Source organism: Meleagris gallopavo, chromosome 1 (assembly GCF_905368555.1).
Source record: "Meleagris gallopavo chromosome 1, MGAL_WU_HG_1.1, whole genome shotgun sequence".
NCBI classification, from domain to species: Eukaryota; Metazoa; Chordata; class Aves; order Galliformes; family Phasianidae; genus Meleagris; species Meleagris gallopavo.
Genome location: NC_139404.1, coordinates 71,988,143 through 72,002,038, shown reverse-complemented (window position 1 = coordinate 72,002,038; position 13,896 = coordinate 71,988,143). Strand labels below are relative to the sequence as shown.

General features: G+C 38.1%; 1 protein-coding gene and 1 long non-coding RNA gene across 2 annotated transcripts; both read right to left on the bottom strand.

Moving 5' to 3' along the window:
- Positions 1-1,226: 1,226 nt before the first annotated feature.
- On the bottom strand, positions 1,227-13,818 carry KLHL42 (kelch like family member 42). Its single transcript, XM_085233643.1, has 3 exons — positions 12,852-13,818; positions 5,497-5,690; positions 1,227-3,637 (listed from the first exon to the last, which is right to left on the bottom strand). Exons 1-3 carry the CDS (start codon positions 13,712-13,714, stop codon positions 3,195-3,197), a joined length of 1,500 nt encoding a protein of 499 aa, XP_085089769.1. The 5' UTR covers positions 13,715-13,818; the 3' UTR covers positions 1,227-3,194.
- LOC146545406 (uncharacterized) lies at positions 10,662-12,845 on the bottom strand. The gene is made up of 2 exons (XR_014885800.1): positions 12,553-12,845; positions 10,662-11,420 (listed from the first exon to the last, which is right to left on the bottom strand). It is a non-coding gene; the product is annotated as an uncharacterized LOC146545406 (long non-coding RNA).
- Positions 13,819-13,896: the final 78 nt, after the last annotated feature.

Genomic DNA, 13,896 nt, shown 5'->3' with positions numbered 1-13,896 from the left:
GAAATAGCCATCAGTTCAAAATGAAGATAATTAGCAGAGACCAAAAGGAGGTTACTAGCTGTCTTCTATCTTGCCACTTTCTATCAAACAATTTTAACAACTAAGTAAATAATTACTGCAAGCAGGATATTTGTTCTTCTTCACACCTTCAAGAGATCTCACAAACACTGCCACACCACAAAAACCATGTGTCCCTGCATGATCAGCATTCTTACTCATGTGTTGTCTTAGGGAGTGAAGACACAAGCAGGTAGAACAATCTCTCCAAGGCCACATGGTAAGTTAGAATGTGGATATCAGGATAACACTGAAGAATTTTGTAGCTGGTGAGATCATCAAGACCATTGCTCTACACTTCAACTGTTGTTTTTCAGAAGAAGCTTTTCTGTCTGTAAGATAGGACTTTTTCCCCACCAAGAAAGCAAACACAGCACACAGAATCACTGAACATTTCCACTGGCTAAAAAGCAGCTTTTAAACTACTCGCTGCTAGTAACTCTAAACCATTTTTCCTTGCCCAGAAGGGCAGAAACTGTTCAGTAGTGTCTTATGTGGAATATTAAATGTTAGAAAGAAAGAAAATAAGGGCAAAGGACAGCCATTACAGGTAGGATTTTTTTCCTGATTTACGAGGAATATCCATTGCATATTTTTGTGTAATTAATTTTGTTTAAAAACTATATTTCAGCCTGTAGTTATACAGTCCACTTAGCTTAATTAGTTTCATACTACTCAATTCAACACCAGCTTTGATTTGCTACTGTAGCACAGTTAATTGTCATTATTGATAAATTTTCTCCACAGATTGATTGCACTGTCTGATTGCATTTACAGTCTGAGCTGTTTTCTATATTTGAGCAGGTTCTCCACATTTCTTCATGGTCACCTAATTATCAGAAGCTGAAACCAACACATATATAATTCCAGTTTCAGAAGGCCTCTCATGAAAAAGACCACATTAAAAGCACCATATCACAGCTTTTATAGTAATGCCTGCTCTACAGAATGGATGAGTTTGAAAGGATTAGACATACTAAACTGAAAATCTGGAAATGTGAGTTCTTCACAGATAATTTGCCAGGTGAGAGAATGCCACAACTCAAATATGATTTCCTCCACCATTATTAATCTGAATTTACTAATGGATTATAGTAGGGTAGCGTACACGGAAATGAAAAGGGAGGAAGTAAAATAATGTGGATGAAATAATTTATAACCAGACAATAGAACAGTGCTTATATTTATTCTAAAATACTTATAAAAGTTAACAACAAATCACTTAAGAGTTTCAGGAAAGTCATCCCATTTCTTCATTGTAGAAAAGCCATTGTTTGGTCTGATGCAATTTCCATAACACAGCAGCCGCTCAGTGCATGAGGTTTTCAAAGGAATGAAAACTAACAAATAGACAAAAGCTAAAACTTGTGAAATTCATGCATACAGATAAATGGCAGACACTATCTGGGGCTTAAGCATAACATGCTCTGCCAGACTGCAAAAATTCCACCCAGAAGGTTAACCCTGGATATTCAAAGTACCTTGCTTAGTGTCCACACTAGATAAACAGTTTTCTGGAATTTTCTATTTGGGTTGCTATACATGATCAGAAGTATCAATTATGCACCTAAGCACAGAATGTGCGAGAGAGAATTGTCCGATAGTTCTCCTAGCATCAATTTAATTCAAGATCATGGAAAAGATGGGAGTTAAAAGAGCCTCGAGGGAACCATTGCAGTCTATTCCTTCTCTGCACAACAGGCATCCATTTTCAAAAGTCAATTCAGATTCCTGAATTTCAAAAGGGGAAAAAAATATCTCCCCTTGATAGGAACACATTCAAGTGAATAAAATCTCATCATTTCAAGAAAGAACTGGCACAAAATCAACATAAGTGCAATCTATTCAATATACACCTAATCTGGCTCTCTCTTTCCCAAAGGCTGCAGTTGTGAAACCTTCCCATGATAATAAACAAGCCCTTCAGGAGAAAGGAACCTGTCAGCTCCAAAAAGGAAAGTGTCTCAAGCAATATGCAGAAACTAGGAAACACACAGAGAATCCATGGTGACTATCCCCTTGAGTTCTTTGGAAAAACTAACAACTTTAGGAAGCAAACTGGTTATATCTACCAGGCTACTGGTAAAACAAGAAAGTTAACATCCACATACACCTGTTAGAGCTGGTATCATAAGGAAGTTGTTTACAAAAATAAACCCTGCCACATCAAGTGATTCAGTCTCCTCTTTTGCCCTAGGTGACTGTTATCAAGCAGTAAGTGCCTGGTGCAGATTCACTGCAGTGTGTACTCATGTATATCTTCCTACAATGCAGCTTGCTGCTAACATCTGTTTCTTTGTTTCTATAATTTGATTTTTAATATTCAGCACTGCAGCAAACACGATAACTAAAACTGAAAATCTTCTGGAAGATGAGCGAACTCCTTCATTTGAATTTGAAGACTTTTTACCTCTGTCATAATGGCAACCATAAATTTTGCTAACTGCCATTAAAGCCATGTCTAAAATCCAGACAGAAACTTCAGTCTCCAGGTAATTCTTCCCAGTCTCTCATGAAGCACTTTATGACAAAAAATTCAGGGCATGTTTCTTGGTGATAGCTACTTGTTGGAACCCTTAAAACTCTCATTTGTGACTGTAGAAGAGAGAATAACATGAGAAGGTAAGCAATTTTAAACATTATGCATTCAATAGAACACAGTTTGTGTAAAAATTGTATTTAAAAAAAATAATTCCTTTTTTGATTTTTTCATAGTATTTTACATAGTATTTATTTTATTGAATTATATTCACTATCACTGTGTATACTCTCTCTTCTGAGTTGTCTATAATGATGGAGAATAAAATGAAAATAATCAGTTTTGCCTTTGGATATATCCTACTGAAATATCCTTCAGTAGTTACCAACATAAAAATTTACGTTTAAAGTTGTAAACAATATTTGGTAAAATTTAAATACAAAATAAAAGAAAATTAAACAAACCTTAGAACTGTTTCTAGAACCATTGCTCTTAATAATGATTTTGAAACTTTTTTTTTTTAATAAAAGAATCAGTATTTTATGCCTATGTTATGCAACCACGTTACATTCTGAAACTGGAATTACTTAGAGGGAGTAATATTTCTTCTGAGAATGATTAATGAGCTGCAAAGAAAAACCTGATCCCATTACACATCTCACAAATCAGGCAAGTACATAGAACAGATCAGCATGTTCTGTCCAAAGGCTGGAAAGCGTCTTAGTGACTCCCAACTGTCTGTAAATATATTGTACTTCAGAAAAACACGGTGCTCCAAGCTCGTAGATAAAGTAATATCCCTACTCAATATATAAACTCCATCGTTGTGTAGAGTGCAAGTCAAGTTAAGACCCGACTTTGATGTGTTCTCTTTGAGGTAGAGCCATTCTTTGGTAGCAGTGTTATAAGACTGCACAGTTAGCACATCTTCATTTTGGCTGGATTTTTGGTTTGGTCCAAGTTCATGAATACAACCTCCTACTAGATAGATTGTTTCTTCAACAGAGACCATCTGTTGTTTTCGAACGTGGACATCACAGAGTTCGAAGTTGGTCCAAGAATCAGAAGTAGGACAGTATTGCAAGATGTTCATATTCCTGTCTGAAACAGAGGAGATAGATTTACAAATAAATAAATGGCACTTATGGAGGAGTATTCTTTCTGTTTATGAACTGTATTAGCCATTATTATGGACAGTGCAAAAGGGTAAGTGACAGGGAAGAAATAGATTACTGAGAACTGTGAGTCTTTGCCCCCACTGATAAAGCTAGGACATGTTATTCTATCATAGCAGGAAAAATTCAGCGGCTGCTGTCCTATTAAATGATGCAAATGATCTGGGAATTTAGATTTTAGCAGCATAATTCCTAGCTATTACCTAATAATTGCAATTTTGCCTCTGGTTGATATGCAAGATATTTTTAATGAAAAGGTAAATTGAACAATACTCTGCTTGGTGATCACAGATAAATTATCATAATAATTGTATGCTTCATTAATAGCTGTCAAGTGATGATTTATCATCCAAGCTTAACTTTGCTTTTCAATCCACAAATCAAAGTTTTAGGGAATAACATGCATAAAGCCAGCTACATTCCATCAAGTGGCATGGATAACCTAAGGGTTCATTTTCAGTATCTCATAAAGAGAGAAATATACAAGGTCAAGCCCATTTAAGGACCAGGAAATCCATGCAACAGTACCAAATAGAGGTAGAGAGAGAAGCTGAAGCCCTATTTCTGCTTCAGCTACAACTCAGTGGATGTGTTTGCAACACTGTTATTCTGCGAAACTGTTACGCTACCTCCCTGATTTATGGCACAGGAGACCAGGGCAGCATCCCCATTGAAGGCTTCACTAAATTAACAAAGAACGCACTTAAGCTTTTAGATAGTAAATTCAGTTTCAACCTCTGGAGACCAGAACTTAAATACAAACCCAAGTGACAAGTGGTAACAGGCTTGCAGACTCCAGTTTGGTTTTTCAATAAAATCCGCTCTGTATTACAAGCCTATTCTGCACAATGACCTCCAGACGAACTCCCAAGTGGAACAGCAGATGGTGACACACTAACAAGTGATGTAAGAGCACAGGTATAGATAGTCATAAATATAACTGGATTGTCATAAATGAAGTTCACGAGCAGCATGGCTTAGGAGGTGCTGCTACAGCATTTTCTTGCACTGTAATGACTTATGGTCATTGCTTATTACTCATCTTCCTGTACACTTAAACCACATTAAATTAAAAAAAAATAGGAAACATATTAGCAGTGCTGTATAAAAATGCTGATCAAAACTCCACATATAAATGATCTTTGCCTATAAACAATGAATAATTCCCTGACTCACTAGGGTGGCAAAAAAAATCCCAACATTCCTGGAAACACTAAGTTTCCATGTCTTTCTACAGCAGTAGACTGTAGAAAAAAATAGGATGCTACTGTTGAAACAAGGCACAAGGAAGTCTATTGTGATGTAGCCCTCATTTACTCAGTACAAAGCCCAAGTTTTTTTTATATGCACAGGAAAACAAACAAACAAGCAACCTTGAAATGCTATATGAACTATAACAAATATGAAAAACATTATGAACAATATAGACTTTTTAATATTTTTCCACAAAGGTCTACCTGTTGAGACCTTTCTTTCTACTACACGACCAAAGTCTAAGAGGAGGAGGACTAAGCTGGATTTTGAAGTACCAATTGGTCTATTTTATCGGAAGAGCAGAGCTGCAGGTTCAAATATCAGTTAGTCATATGGGAAATTACAGACAGCTATCCAGTTTTCGAATACTTATGTTTGGCATGCAGAATTACGGCTCCTAGGTATAGCCTGTGAAAAAAACCCACAACCTGATGTCAGTATGACAGAACTAATTTTTTTATTTCATTTCATGGGTTTGTTTCATTACACCAATTGAAAATAATAATTAAAAAAAAAAAAAAAGTTTTCTACCTCGTGTGGTGTATCCTCCAATAACGTAAATCTTGCCCTTGCACTCACAAGCTGAGAATTCTGCAAGAGGATTTGGCATGGATGCTACAAAACTCCACCAGTCATTTTCTGGGTTATAGCACTCCACATTGGAAAGGGATTGACCACCAATGGCATAGAGCTTTCCATTTACAGCCAACAGCTTAAAATTTGACCTGAAAGACAAAGATTGCAGCATTGAAATAGGTTAAACAAATGTACAGAAAAACATAAGAAAGAAACGTCTTCCCAATCAGGCTCCAACACATTTATCATCACACCATACCAATTCATATATTACAGAATCTGAAGCGTCCAGTGCATGTCCAAAATTCTGTAATTATACTTTAATTATTCAGGACAGCAAACAGTAACATTTTGATATAAGTGATATTGATGCTGAGACTAATGAATATTTTATTTTGGATTTCAATCTATGTCGGTTTGAGCTGTAAATGTTTTGTTAACTAATCTGTTCGGTAGACGACTCATTTTTAATACCAAAGTACATTTTACTGAAGTACCTTTACTACAGACAAATATATTATGTATACACACAGTCAAGAGGATTATTTCAGTTAAAATTACTGAAACTTCAAACAAGACTATCAAGTGTAGGAATGCGTACACATGCTAGTCTGTTACAGTCTCTTTAATAACCTTAATAAATAGAAATGTAATGTGGTAAACAGTGAATTACACTCTGCAATAGAGAAAAAAAGAGAAATTCCCGCATCTCATCTAGCATTAAGAGTGCTAAAGACACTCTCCATCCTAATGAACAAGATGTATCTGTAAAATAATGTTCCATTCATAGCTGAACAAAATACACTGCACTTCATAGACAATGATCTGTTTTTATTTCTTATTCTACTCAATTATGTTGTTGTATTTTATCCATAACTAAGGGTAACTACCCAGTTACTGAAGTGTAAGAAGCCTTACATCTCACAGTTTTAAGACAATATAGAAATAAGTAGTCTGTGGATAGCAGAATGCAAGCGTGGAGAATCTGAAGTTCAATCTGTTCCTTCTGGCTATGGAAGATGGTCTACCAAAGTCCTTCTCTCTTCAGAAAAAGTCCTGCTTACAAGTCTATACCATCATCTAAGCAAGATTATTCCTTCTGTACTGCCCATTTCAAGTCAAATCCATGAGATTTTACCACACAGTATCCTGATTAACTAAGTGCGTGAAAATCATTGGCATGCAACAGATTAACACAAAAACAAATGGGGAACTGCATTATATCTGTAAATCTGTGGTGCATAAGCACTGCACTGGCCTGCTGAGCTGTAAAGTAAATTTCATTCCCCATGAACCCAAGATTAAAAACTTACCACCAAGCAGTTTTGCAGGGTTTTATCTGGACAAAACAAACCTCTAGCTGCAGACTGCTCTGCAACTTCTTTTCATTAAATATATTCAGGAAAAAAAAAAATTGTTTCCAGATGGAATCATTCTGTTCCTGTCATCCTGATAAAGCTTTGAAAACTAAAATGCTTCTTTGAAGGAATTCATTGCTTTTTATTCTTTTTTTTTTTTTTTTAAACTGATATTTATGATTAGGTCACACTGTTCATTTCCTCTGTACAAGAATTGTTTTCCATATTACAGAATTCAGAAAAATATGGTTATCAATAGTGGGCACGAAATGAGGATAATCACTTCAAAAACATAATTATTTTTAAAGTAATCTATCTCTTGTAAGACTTATGGTGGAGAAAAATAGTTCATAAGTTAGCAGAGACAAAAAAGAACAAACAAACCAACAACAACAAAAACAACCCAAACCATAATAAAACTTCATTTTCCAAACATCCTTTAAAATCAACATTAGAAAGTCTGCAACTTTGTGGAGATAGTAAAGGTTTTTGGCTTTCAAAATGAGTTCATACATACAGAGACGGTGTTTCATTATTGTAAATTTTTCTAGTCACATTTAACATGCTAGTTGCTCCAAAAGTAATGCCTCCTGTTTATTTCTGTGGAACTACAATAAATGCAAAGAGCACAAAAACACTATCTGATAGAGCAAATTCTCAGCTATTGAACACTGCTTTTCAACATGATCACCACCAACAACTACGCACTCTCACCTGTGACGAACAGGAGCATGCATGCTGCACGTATATGGATTTTTATCCACACCAACAGAAGTGACACACTGTTGCTGTCACCACTGCTGAAACACACCACTCACCACCTCACTGTGCTAACATCCATTGTTTGGTCTCCATATGTTCAGCAACCATCAATGGATGTCAATTAGGTGCCATTTTTTCCTGTGTGGAGGAATTCAGTTCCACACCTCTGTTTCATAGGCACTTCCATGTCAGATGCCATTTTATCAGACTGCTTCCCTGCTGCTATCTGTCACGCAGCAATGAAATTTAATGGCTTATGAACAGGAAGGTTCAACCTGTACTGCCATACCACCAACATCCACCTCAGATGTTGTGGACTAACGTAACAAAATATGAGACATTACTTTCAGAATAGCACTTGTACATGCTATAACTTCTAGAAGATAAGACATGAAAAACAAGTGTCCAAATACAAAAGAATTCAGGTTTCCTAATTGTACTTGCTTCTCTAGTAAGCCAATAATTTTAACTGCTGGTTGAATGATTTAACCACTTCCAACATTCATTAAAATGGATGACAATCAGTGCAAGTATCTCAGATTTATGGGATATGTTACTCAAAAGCAGCAACAAGTATCCACTAGCATGCTTTACATGAATGTTTGGACAATGGCCCAATACATTATGAAAAACTTCTCCCATTCACCTTTCCATGCCAGTAACATTATGGAGAGAGAATATTAAGAAATATTTAGTGTATTTTTACACTCAGTGTGATTGAGAAGCTGGAAACAACAACAACAAACATGGAGCCAGCTCTCCACAACAAGCTCTCCATAACAAGTGTTCCATGGACTACAGCTTGGAAACAACCAAGCTCAAGAGTTTGTCAGATTCAGCTGTGGTAACTCCACTCACTTATGCAAGTTACCTACACTTGGGAATGTGAAATACTCTCTAGTGATTATTCCTTCTTGTTGGGATATGGCTATGTCTTCTGAAGATGTTCATTTCCTCTAGAAAGTAGCCCCAGGAACACAATCAAGAGCAGGTTTTACAGCAGTTCAAATTGCAACTTTTTTCATTCATTGAAATAAGTGCAGAGTGCTTCACGCAGGAAGGAAAAAGAATCTAATGTACAAGGACCAAACAGTCAGAATGCATAACTTTCCAAACATTTTGTGAAAAGTGTAGGTTGTTCAGGATTGCATTAACAACCATATAACATGTCTGTAAGAGACCACTGGCTATGAAGAAGAGAGCAAGTTCTCTTTTTCTTCCACTGACAGACCTTATTCATTTAGTATATAGGAAGTTAGCTTAGATATTAAAGCGGATTTTCTGATCAGGGAGGTAGCTAAGCATGGAAACAAGTTACTTCCAAAGTTGCATGAACTGTTCTTTATACATTTCTTATATGACTGCAGAACACACTGCTTCATACTTGAGCTTTGGAAGCACAGATGATATATTTGTGATAGATGTGACATACATATTTTTTATCTGAAAATTTTTGAAAAAAATTTCACTCCAGCAAAGTGCAATTTTAAAGGGGAAAAAATGATTAAAAAAAATCAAACAAACAAAGAAAGAGGAAGTTTCCTAACCCATTACCAATCCCTAGGAACATTCTCTCTTGCATTCCTGTAAGAGTCCCCAGAGTGACAGCAGTTCAGGCAGAGATGGCTCACAAAAACCATATTCAAAGTGCATGTATATAATCTCAGCCAGGGGCTTAAAAGGGTCTTCCAAGAGTAGAAGATTTATCTGCCATGAGTGTGCTGAAAGAAAGTAAACATGAAATACACAGCTGTGACTGGAACATGTAATAGAAATCCTACATTATTTTTATATGGTCAATTTAAGCAGCCATCATCAAAAAAAAAGAAAAAAGAAAAAAGAAAAAAGAAAAAAAAAAGAGTATGGAAAGGTACTGAAATACATGACTTGAACCTCAAATTTCCTTATTACCTTCCTATCCCCAAAGACCCCAAGTAGTCTTGGGCAACCTTTACATGAAGTTTCTTCCTCAAAGAAGTCCATGTAGTTCTCTGAAGACACTATTCCAAGCACAGCAACACCTCTAGAATGAAAAAAAAATTAGAGATCTAGAAACTATGATCTGTTAGGGATTATTTATGGCTGGTATCAGATTTAGCCTCAGATGATGAGAAATTCCTGGCTCAGACACCAGCTCCCTATGAACCTGGGCAAATTATTTTATCTAATTTGTGTACGTATAAACAGGAAATAATATTTTCTCAAATTTATGTGGGCACTGCAGGAATAATATATGGGAGCTACCTATTATGAACAAATTTAAAATGATTGTAGTAAGATCTCTATGCCTAGAAAGAACTAAAAGTTATAACACAAACCAGAGTATTCAGCATACATCTGGCAGTTTTCTCCTATTTAGAGGTAAGTTGGGAATATTTCATCTATACACACATAATGGATCCCAACATCCTCGGTTTCTACATTATAATAAAGCAAATAATTAAAGATAAAGACATTGTAGGATTCACAAGTTTTTTGAGGGCAAAATACTTGCTATATGCAAATGAAATAAACACAGTTACATCCATAACTACATTCATAACTCCTAATCCTTCTCTTAAAGCCAGCACATGGCTCCAGTCATAAAGGCCAAATCTAAATACTGCTAAAATGCTATCTGAAGTCAAACCCAATTCAATGAGAACTAGAACTTTCTGTCAAGGTATGTAAAAGATGCACCCACAATATGTAATTGTATCAGCTGACATTAACTAGCTTGGTAGACAGCCAAACAAGCCAATTACCTAAGCAGCATACTAGGCAACTGCCCTGCTTGTTTTATTGCAGCACAACAAACTAAAAATGCAATGCCAAGCAAACTGCATCTCATCTAATCAGCAGATTGGAATCAGTGCTGCTCCTGTTGAATGTAAACACTGAGTACAAAAATTCCCTTCCCCTGCTCTTAGCTCCCACAGCACAAGCCATCCTTTTTGAATTCTGGCCCCAAGCTGCTCAGCTGGTCAATCTGGTATCAGAGAGTTGAAATGTTAGGTTAGAAAAGTTAAAAAAAAAAAAAAAAAAAAAAAAAAAAAAAAAAAAAACCACAAAACAAAAAACTTCAGGGTTGAGACTCCACAAAGATGTTAGAGTCAACAAGTTTTATGATGGGATTAGTAGAGTTCCCATGAAAAAGATTTCCCCTACTCATTATTCATGAAGCTACATACTCATCAGCTGCCATCCAGCCTAGAAGGCAGCTTTTAGCCTGCAACTCCTACACTGAAATGTAAGACTGGTGACTATTTCAAAAATATCTATTTGTATGCTCCTTTTCCGACATAAATTGCCAACATGGAATCCCATGCTGAGTAACACCTATCAGGTGTTGTGGGCTTAAAGATTGTTGGCAAAGTAGTACAAATGAAAATATTAATAAAAGGAGAAAATAACCATTTATTTCTTACACATAATGACTATATATCCTAGAAAAAAATGGGAAAGTGTGGAATTTGAACAGTCAGGTAATAAGCTGAAAAAAAAAAAAAGCCTTAATGCATTTTTAAAACCCTTCTCATTTCCCATGTTGCAGAGTTATTTCACATAGTAACACCTACCTTGCTATGGACACCATGCAAACCAATACCAAACTTCATAATTTGATCAAACAGGGCTTCTACAGGAGAATGATTGGTTTGATCTGTCATTCTTTTCTACCAAGTCTAACGTGCTTTCAGCAATTTTGGCAGGCAATACTGCATAGACCAGGCCTACCAAAAAGCTCAGTCCTCAAAGGTGCCTTCAGAGATTACCAACAGACTGCAAGAAATACACACACAGAAAAAGGTGTTCACAGTGTTTAAAAGCTAAACACTTTATAGCAATTATTTTGTACGGTGTCTTTCCAACAAACCAGATACACCCTATGTTTCCAATCAATTCTAATGACTAACCAGGTACGCAAACATTTCACTGAATTTCTCACAGTGATAAACACAGGTAGTGAAAGAAGGTTGAAGTAGGAAATCAGTCATTTTAGGTCAAACCTCTGTTCTGAGACATTTTAGCATGCAAGCTCAACTGGAAGAGATTACAGATTTACTATACTAATTCAAAGCATTCATGCTAATGGCTGGGGTCTCTGGCTACTACTTGAATTTGTTGGATGGAAAAGAGAATTTTCATTCTAAAGCAAATTCTGGACTCCCTACTTATTTCAGCTCTGATTCCGATAGAGAAGAAAAAAAAATTAATCACTTTTTTCTAAAATGGAAATAACTAGAAAATTCATCTTTGATATTTTGGTTCATTTGATGACTCCTCAAAATGACTAAGGCAGAGCAGCCACCGCCTTTCCTGGGGAGAAGGACTCTTCTTGGGTCTCCATCAACACTGGCTCCCTAAACATATAAATGCTTCTGAATAGCAACCTCTTTAGAAATATTAAAAGAAAAATAAATAAATAAATAAATAAATACATTTGCTGAATGTTTACTAGGTCCAAATATTCTCATAAATTGAGAAATTTCTGACAATCTTCCTGCCATTTTTTTCTGGTAAAGACTTCACCAAAATGCAGACCTATAAAACATTGGGATTTTTATAAAAGTACAAACCAACAACAAACTTTTTCAGCAATCCCTAGCTCTGATAGTCTGAACACTTCTATCATGAGTAATAAAACTTCCTACCACAAAGAGTACTGAAGCTAAAATTTACAAAAAAAACCAGCAGAATTGTTGTTTTTTTGTTGTTTTGTTATTTTAAATAGAATTTCATAACCAGTACCGATAGCTGTTCTGAGAGACCAGAGCTCCTAGATTTAAACGAAAAATGGGAATCCACCATTACTTAACACCGAAGTGAAAATGACCACATATGGCAGATGGCCACAGCTCAGTCCTCAGCTGATGCCTAACTCCCATTTTCCCACAGCTGTGGTCTTAATCACCTGCATTTGCTCAGAATCCCATTCTCCTCACCCTTCCCATAGCAGCTCCCTGTGCCACACTCTGGAGTCACCAAGAAGTAGAGAGGCTGCCAGGCTGTGCCACAACTGGGGGGCTGCTGCCAGCAAAGCCAAAGCCTTTAGGTTGCTATGCTACTGCCAAACCCTTCAGTCCTTCCCATCACATGGTGCAAGAGACAGCTCTGAATCACTACTTGTAAGGTTGCGTCTGTCCAACTCCAGGTGACTCAGCAGTCTCTGTTTCGAAAACAGACAGGGACACACCAGAGTGCAGAGGTTACCTCTTCTGGTTCATTGAAGCCAGCTGACTCCACTCATTTAGGCAAGGGTTGTAACAATGGGCAGCTGAGATCTCCTGACTGGTGGTGATCCGGTACCCCCCAATGATGAAGAGATAGTTGTCCAGTATGGCCGACCCGTAGCCTCGCACGTTCACCAGATCTGGAGGTAGGTTGTTGGCCAGGGGTAGCCACTGCTCTGCTTCCTCGTCGTACCTCAGCATGGACCACGGGGCCTCTGCCTGTGGGTGACAGCCCAGGGATGAGGTACCCATGAAGTCCCCAATGGCCACCAGAGTAGCAGTGCCTCTCATCCGCCTCTCCTTCAGGTGTTGTTGGAGAGCGTGAGGCAGATGGAGGTGCAGCTGGGTATCAGGCCTGCGCAGCACCTGGTGGTAATGGGAAGCCATAAAGTCCAAACAGGCATCGTGCAGGTCCTGCAGGCCATAGACCTGGGCCAAGTGGTGTAGCTCCAGACAGTTGCCCAGTCGCACCTGGGAGAGCAGCAAGCGCAGCAGGGGAGTGACCTGCAGGTAGGAGGCGGCCTCCACCAGCTCCTCTAGCAGAGGGGGCTCCTCCTCACCCTCCTGCTCCAGCCAGGCCAGGCAGGAGGTGTTGATGAAGTCCAGCACCAGCTCTAGTCCCAGCGCACTCAGCCCTCCGCGCAACAGCTGCTCTTCCTGGCCCTGCCCTGCCTCCCGCATGCCCGAACGGTACAGGGCTCGGAAATAGTCGCTCTGTTCGATCAGCTTCCTCTTGCACACCGGGTAGCACTTGTCCCCCAACCGGATCTGAACCACTTCCTCCCCGCCGCCGGCCCCTTCCCCCTCCTCTTCCTCCATCCGCTGTCGCTCCGCAAGAGACATCGCGACCCCCTACAACCCAACCCGGCCGCTGCCGGCCCCAGCCGGCTCCACCTCTGCCCCAGGGATCGCTGCCGGGGAGGAGGAGCTGAGCCGGCAAAAAAAAAAAAAAAAAAAAAAAAAAAAAAAAGCCCTAAAAAGGGAACGCCGCTGTGCTCAGCCGTCTTGCTCCGCCCTAGTGGGCC

What these genes read in the sequence shown, in the direction of transcription:
- KLHL42 (XM_085233643.1), bottom strand. Translation starts at nt 13,714, where the DNA reads ATGTCTCTTGCGGAGCGACAGCGGATGGAGGAAGAGGAGGGGGAAGGG. An exon ending in GCTTCAATGAACCAGAAGAG is followed by an intron (nt 5,691 to 12,851) that starts GTAACCTCTGCA and finishes TTTGTCTTTCAG; the next exon opens with GTCAAATTTTAAGCTGTTGG. An exon ending in TGGAGGATACACCACACGAG is followed by an intron (nt 3,638 to 5,496) that starts GTAGAAAACTTT and finishes CCTCTGTTTCAG; the next exon opens with ACAGGAATATGAACATCTTG.